Genomic DNA, 7859 nt, shown 5'->3' on the forward strand with positions numbered 1-7859 from the left:
ACTGGACTGTTGCTCAGTGGTCCAAAGTACTTTTTTCGGATGAAAGCAAATTCTGCATGTCATTCGGAAATCAAGGTGCCAGAGTCTGGAGGAAGACTGGGGAGAAGGAAATGCCAAAATGCCAGAAGTCCAGTGTCAAGTACCCACAGTCAGTGATGGTCTGGGGTGCCGTGTCAGCTGCTGGTGTTGGTCCACTGTGTTTTATCAAGGGCAGGGTCAATGCAGATAGCTATCAGGAGATTTTGGAGCACTTCATGATATTGTGAAGAGAACGTTGAGAGACTCAAGACCCAACACTCTGGATGAGCTAAAGGCCGCTATCGAAGCATCCTGGGCCTCCATAAGACCTCAGCAGTGCCACAGGCTGATTGCCTCCATGCCACGCCGCATAGAAGCAGTCATTTCTGCAAAAGGATTCCCGACCAAGTATTGAGTGCATAACTGTACATGATTATTTGAAGGTTGACGTTTTTTGTATTAAAAACACTTTTGGTCGGATGAAATATGCTAATTTTGTGAGATAGGAATTTTGGGTTTTCATGAGCTGTATGCCAAAATCATCCATATTAAGACAATAAAATCATCCATATTAAGACAATAAAAGACCTAAAATATTTCAGTTAGTGTTCAATGAATCTAAAATATATGAATGTTAAATTTTCATCATGGCATTATGGAAAATAATGAACTTTATCACAATATGCTAATATTTTGAGAAGGACCTGTATATGGATGGATGCAAGGTTTATGGATGCATGTATATGAATATGTTGTGCTTGCTTAAGATGTGTTTGGCGGTATGGATGTAAATGTTGTATGGACATAAATTGTATTTTCTCATTTAAATAGGGCGGTCTGCACCTTATTTGCAGCTGTTATCCATCCCACGCGCACACTTATTGCACGTGCATTTTTTTTGTAAAAGCAATTTAGCACCACTTATTTGAAATCTTTGAAGATCAGGGCCATAGTGTTCATTAGAGCCCTGCTTTGCATCAGCACAGAAACATGATAATAGATATGAGCTTCTCCATTATCTCATTATTAGGGCCACTATGTTCTTATCTTATACTATTTGTTTGCAGGGATTGCAAGTGATTTTCTAACTTTACATTGGTTTAAATTACTAATTCTCATTGCAGCTGCCATGTACTTGCGGCATAACTTATCCTGGCATGATGTCAGCCAGCTATAGTGATGTCAACACCACAGGAAACTACGGCATGCCAGAAGAGAATGGAGTGAGAAGGGAAAGAATGCTGGTTGAACTGGCCATGGAGACTGACCAGGTGACTGGCCATGTTGGCTCCAGTGCCTACAGCAGCATCTGGATTGATACACATGCCATAGACAAGTACTCAAGGGTCATCTTTCCTGGAGCTTATATCCTCTTCAACATCATCTACTGGTCTATTTACTCCTAAACCTTAAATGCATCTGACAGATGTGTGAAACATCTGCCTTCTAAACAGGTGCACTTGTCAAAAAATTGAGACTGAAACATTTTCATATGTTCATATTAAAGTTTTGCAAATATAAGTTTTACACATTAAGAATAACAGAAAGATGGACTGAATCAAACATAATTTTAAGTAAACCTGAATTCAGTAGACAGATATGTGTTTGTATGATTAACATATTTCACCTTAGTAATGGACTCCAAGGGTTTTGGCTGGGCAGAATCCCACTTGAGTTAATACTACAATAACTGTTGTGGGAAATTGAAAAAAGGTATCAACTACCCATTTCAGATAGCTTTATATAAGATCTAATTTGTGCTAGATGGTTTTCATTGTGCTACAGACCTTTTGAGTGTGATGTAATATTAAAATGGAGGCCAAACAACTGGATTGAAATGTACTGTATGTATTAGTCTGACAATATTGAACTTTATTAAAAATTGACCATACTAATACAAACTGCAGTTTTTTCTTGTCAATAGTTGTACTGAAAAAGACTTGAATCGTTTATTGCAAAGATACAGAAGAGACAGACAGGATTAAATACTAGGAGGGCCAAGTGTTTCATCTATAGGAGAACAAACACAACAAATTCCTTTTTAATATTTTCTTGAATCACAAGCTAAACTTGAAAATCTAATACCAGGGCAAGCAGAGCTCTCAAGCCTAATGCAATGAGCGTGAGACACACGCATTCTCCTGACTTCACACACATGACATTCCGCACACAGAAAAACAAGGAGAAAAGCAGGTCTCTCCGTAGCAGCATTCTGTGCTCTTATTAAAGTTTTAGTAATGCATCACGTTACATTGTAAACATCATAATGGCGTTACAGAAATGAATAAAAGTAATTAGATAGATTACTTCATTACCGAAAAAGTTATTATTATTATTTTGAAACGCTGTTTCTCCCAACACTGGGGAACACCTGGGGGGCTGGCCTGCCAATTCAGGTATCTGGGCCCGCCCCCAAATTCAGGGGCTGCATCCTTCGAAGGCCGCATTTTAGGCCGATCACATCATAGCAAGGCAACAAAGGCTGTCCAAATTCGAAAACCCCTCCAAATGTGTCCTCATTCATAGACATGTATAGGTAGACGCCTCATTGGGCTGGTTGGCCTTATGCTGCGATGAGTCAGAGCGTCCGCCATGTTGGATGTGGAGGATCTGCTGTTAGACTCATAGACATTTATTCAGTATTGTAGGGACTTTAATCTCATAATATACTTTATATTCAGAATATTAAGACTTTAGTTTTGTAATATTATGAGTTTATTGTTGTATCCCGTTGACTATATTGTCCTAATATTATGACTTCATTCTCGTGATTTAAAAAAACAATCTTTTAGCCTGGCCCTAATACTGCACTGTGGAATATTGCCAGGATTTAAAATGGTTGTGCAAATGATTGAATGACTATTCTAGCAATTTTCTGACTTTATTCTCATAATATGATTAATTTTAAGATTATATTTATAATAATTAACAGATATACATAGATAGCCTGTACATTGATGTCTATCTATAGATAGATAGATAGATAGATAGATAGATAGATAGATAGATAGATAGATAGATAGATAGATAGATAGATAGATAGATAGATAGATAGATAGATAGATAGATAGATAGATAGATAGATAGATAGATAGGTAGGTAGGTAGGTAGGTAGGTAGGTAGGTAGGTAGGTAGTAGGTAGGTAGGTAGGTAGGTAGGTAGGTAGGTAGGTAGGTAGGTAGGTAGGTAGGTAGGTAGGTAGGTAGGTAGGTAGATAGATAGATAGATAGATAGATAGATAGATAGATAGATAGATAGATAGATAGATAGATAGATAGATAGATAGATAGATAGATAGATAGATAGATAGATAGATAGATAGATAGATAGATAGATAGATAGATAGATAGATAGATAGATAGATAGATAGATAGATAGATAGATAGATAGATAGATAGATAGATAGATAGATAGATAGATAGATAGATAGATAGATAGATGATTCTATTAAGAATATTCTCTGTCATAGAGCTGTCTACTTATGAAACAAACATTTAGTAAGGCCTGATGTGCACTACAGTGAACATGAAGAAATTAGTCATTTTGCCCATGAAAATAAATAAGTTGAGCCCTGGAAACTCATTCAAAATGTTCCTTAGATGTTTATTCACTAAAAACCATCAAAGGATAACATTGAGAGACTGTCATCATTTGGGGTTGTTTGGTTTTTGGTTTTGGGTTTTTTCCTTATGTTTTTCACTGTTCAAGTTTTGAATCATGTTTCTGTTTGTCTTCCTGGTCATGCTTTTGTTTCGTCGTCTTGTTCATGTTTTGTCAAGTTTGGTTTTTGGATCTGGTTATGCTTTTGCTTCATGTTTTTCTAGTTTGTGTTCAAGAGTCTCTGTTTTGCTCCAGTCATGTTTTGTTCTGTTCATTAAGTTTATTCGGTTCACCTGCTTCAAGTTAATCTGTCTCCTTTCTCCACCTGGTTTTCACGCCATATATTCACACCTGTTCTGTTAGTCGTGGCAGAGACATTTCTCATTTTTGATCATGCCATGCCTGTCTTGCCTGCCCGTTTGTTTTGTTCCTGCCTCCTGCCTCCTGCTGAGTGTGAGTTTTTGTTATTAAACCTTTTTTCACTTACCATCACGCTGCCTGCACGTCTGCATTGTGGGGTCCAATATCAAGTAAACCGTGACAGAAACATTTAAATATGAAAATCCTGCTTACCTTTCCTTGATCCATAAAATGTGCTCGTCAAGATAGCAGCCATTTTCAAAAGCCAGGAAAAGGATACTTGGCATGGCCACACCCCCACAAATAATATATCATTGGAAAGCTATGGTTGTCCTCTTTAAGGAACATCAAGACTCAATAGAGTCACCTGTGACGCATATGAGGAATTAAGAAGAAAATAATGTCTACTACAGTGTACAGAAATGAATTGCTGGGTCTCAGGAGGATATGGTGGTGACGTTGAAGTTTGATCCAGCGCCCAATGAGACGTCTATGGATATGTGTCTATTGGATGGACACTCAGACACTCCACCAATGGATGGCATTTAGGGTTTGTGCAAAAAAAAATTAAAAAGACTGGAAATGTTTAAAATGTCCAGTATTTTTTCAAAGACATAAGTACATTGCTATAAAATAAAAGTTTTTGTTGCACTGAAGCCACATTAATTTCAAAAGCTTCTGTGTTTTGGGTCAAATAATGTTTAATTTATGTATTTGGCAAAATCTGTTCTTTATTAGATTAACCAGTTATCATCATTTCTATTTGTGGTTATTTGAAGCAAGGAGTGAAATAATCTGTAGTTCCTTCAACACGAACTGATGTAATTTTACTGAACTTTTTATTAAACTTGAGAGGTTTAAAGGAGGTTTAAATTCACATGGAACATAGCATATAGAACTCATAGAAACCAATGAAAACATCATTCTTATTAAATCATTGAAAGACAATGCCCTGCAAATGCAAAGGATTCACCTTTTCTCATTAACCAGTTTAACAGTTTAAGTAGTAGAAACTTACTTGGTTACGATGTCAACAGGAGCAAAAGGAAATTCTGTGTGAAGGGTGAAGTATATAAATTGCTCCCTGTTGCCCCTAGTGGATGACTGAACAACCAAGCACACAAACTGCATCAAACAGCAGTTGTCTGTGCTGATTATACAAACAACCTGATGATCTATTAAATGTTTCTCCTGTGAGGAAATTTGATTTCCAAGACCAACTGACCACAACCATAAAATAATATACAGTATGAGCATTAGGCTCAAAAATAGTTTCATTTTCTACTACCTGGTTTTCAGAGCAAATAATTTAAAATATTCTTTAAAATAAAATTAGTTTTTGGTAAAATTAATAATTATCTCATGATTATCCAAATTATGCCTAGGTAAGGACATGATCTAACAGCAGTGGCGGATGCTGGTCTTTCAAGGAGGGGACGCTCAATTTCAAGATCGCTGATTCGCTCATTTTGATGTCAATCAAAAAGGGATTCAGCCTCAGACAGATTTTCCAATCAACATGCAGAAGCTGAGCGTCCGGGCCAGCCAAGGCCAGCCCACTGCCCCATAGACCCCCAGAGACGCTAAGCGTCCGATTGGCGGGACAAAGCCCAGCATTTATCCAATGACTTGTCTTGTTTCGCTGCAGCCGAGGCTGCCCCATAGACTCCCAGAGACGCTGAGCGTCCGATGGGCGCGACAAAGCCCAGCATTTTTGCTTTGCTATTGAACTCACTGTTTAAAGCACTGTAAAGCTGCGGGAATGAGTGAGAGGATAGCAGCGTCGTTACCAGTGATAAGAAGCTGATTCTGAACAAAGGTTGAGCACGTTGTAGCGCATATTTAGTCAATGACATGTACACACAACAGTATACATTTGATCACTTATTTTGTGACATTTTAGGGGAAGCTGAGCTTCCCTTGCAGTCTTAGAGCAATCGCCACTGTCTAACAGATAGAAGAAATCTCCAAACACATTGTAAGAGCCAAACTTAATGTTTGTGTTGTTTACTTGTTATGGTGGTACAGGTGTCCATATGGGTCATACACCTCAGGGAATTGCATGGGGGTGTGTGGTCGCAGGTTACTTACCTGATAATGGCACGCCCAACAAGAACAGCGAAAACCTTTCTGTTGACCTTCATATTTGAGTAAAAACGCTACATGGATCAGAGGATTTGACAAGTTATGGACGCCGATTTAAATGAGTTATTGGAAGTCGTGCAGCTGAGCAGTAGAGACGTGGAAGAGACTAAATGTACATCCTTCAATCAAACAAGGTGTGAAAATTTTGATGGGTGGGCGGGACTTCCGGTGGCGGGACATCCTAGGGTGGGACTTCTGGTGGTTAATATCTTTCCAGAGGCAACGTTGATGGTGGAGCAGATTTCATCGAGACCTGGACAGCAACAGCGCAGACAGAGAGTTTCCCTATCCTTACGTGACCGTTGAAATAAAGCATCAAGTTTAACGCTTCTGGCTGCATGTCAGACACTGTCACTGAAACATTGCGCGGATATCAAGGTAATTTAAACTGATCCCTGATCCTTATTCTTCTTCTTCTGACACTCATGTTAATATGGATAGCCAGATCACACATGCGCTGAATGAGATAAGGAATGTTGTTGCTCAACTCAGTGAAATTCCTGTTAATGCAGAAGTAGCAGATAACATCAGGTTAAATGCATCTCCTGCTAACAACAGTGAAAATGTAATAAATCAAAATCTGCATGGTGACTTTTTACGCTCATTAGAACAGCGTCTTTCCAACCTTTTCCGAAACTCACGCTGCTGGATTGATGTTATGTCAGTGAAAAGAATGCTGACGTTCCCTGAGGACCCACCCCCCTTCTTTAGGACCGTCCCCCTTCCTGCACTATATATCAGGGTCTAACTGCGAGCTCACAGACTCTTCTTCTTCACAACGGCGGGCAGCAGACCTTGAGAATGTACAGGAAAAAACCATACTGGGACCTCTACAACCAGCAAGAAGAGACCATCTTCTCTCCTGAGCATGATGAAAGCTTCAACACCGGGCCGTATCATCCATCTTCTCCAGACCTCTACTCACCAGCCACCTCATCGTCGCAGCTCTCTGAGTCCCTATTCAGTCCTGGTACACCTACAGGATACAACCTCAGATCGTATCATCCGCCTTCTCCCGACCTCTATTCACCGCTATGCGTGGCTGAGTCTGTACACACAGATATCCAACCTGAAGACAAGAGGGTGGTCGTGGAGGACGAGGCAACCATCAGCTACTCACCCACCCCACAAACTCCAGACCCGATACCTGCCCCTCAGCCTTCACCGGAGGAGGAGGAGAGTAATCAGAGTGATGAAATTGACGGCTGGATCTCAACCGCTCTCATCAATACGGTGAAAACAGCAATAATTCATTTATTCAACATAACCTGGTTTCTTTGACAAACTATATCAAAGAAACCAGTTACAGGTGCATAACAAACCACCTGAGCCAACGACAGCATCAGTGCCCGGAGATATTGGAGGAGGAGTAATACCAAATCAACTTTCAACGCATCGTGCGACGACTGATATACCCCAATCTCCTTCCTACTATTCAGAAAGTTCTGACACTTCGACGCCTACAAGCAAATGACTTCAGAGTGAAAACGATTGCAGAGACAGTTTTATATGAACTGAAATCGGTACAAGGTTTCCATAGTGCAATCACTGATATGTACGATAAGATGAGCGGTAATGACTGTCTCAAGCAGCTTAACTCTGTTTCAGAGCTCTACGATCCGATCTCAGATGTTTGATGACTTGTTTTGTCTTTTCTGTATTCTCTCTCGGCGTTCTACTGGTATACCAGTTTTGTTTTTGTTTTTTTAAAGATTGCAATGTTTGAATTGATCTTT

The 7859-nt window shown here is 39.5% G+C and overlaps 1 protein-coding gene across 4 annotated transcripts in view; it reads left to right on the forward strand.

Moving 5' to 3' along the window:
* LOC124881601 (gamma-aminobutyric acid receptor subunit rho-1-like) overlaps positions 1 to 2162 on the forward strand; it is a 96393-nt gene extending 94231 nt beyond the window's left edge. For 2 of the 4 annotated variants that reach the window (XM_047387230.1, XM_047387232.1), the window contains exon 9: positions 1143 to 2157. In XM_047387230.1, coding sequence (XP_047243186.1) covers positions 1143 to 1424 — 282 coding nt within the window. In that variant the 3' untranslated portion in view covers positions 1425 to 2157. Of the gene's footprint in view, positions 1 to 1142 lie in introns of all 4 variants that reach the window. The other 2 variants (XM_047387231.1, XM_047387229.1) reach the window with 2 other exon arrangements.
* Positions 2163 to 7859: the final 5697 nt, after the last annotated feature.

The sequence above is a fragment of the Girardinichthys multiradiatus genome, chromosome 15 (genome assembly GCF_021462225.1).
Source record: "Girardinichthys multiradiatus isolate DD_20200921_A chromosome 15, DD_fGirMul_XY1, whole genome shotgun sequence".
Classification (NCBI taxonomy): domain Eukaryota; kingdom Metazoa; phylum Chordata; class Actinopteri; order Cyprinodontiformes; family Goodeidae; genus Girardinichthys; species Girardinichthys multiradiatus.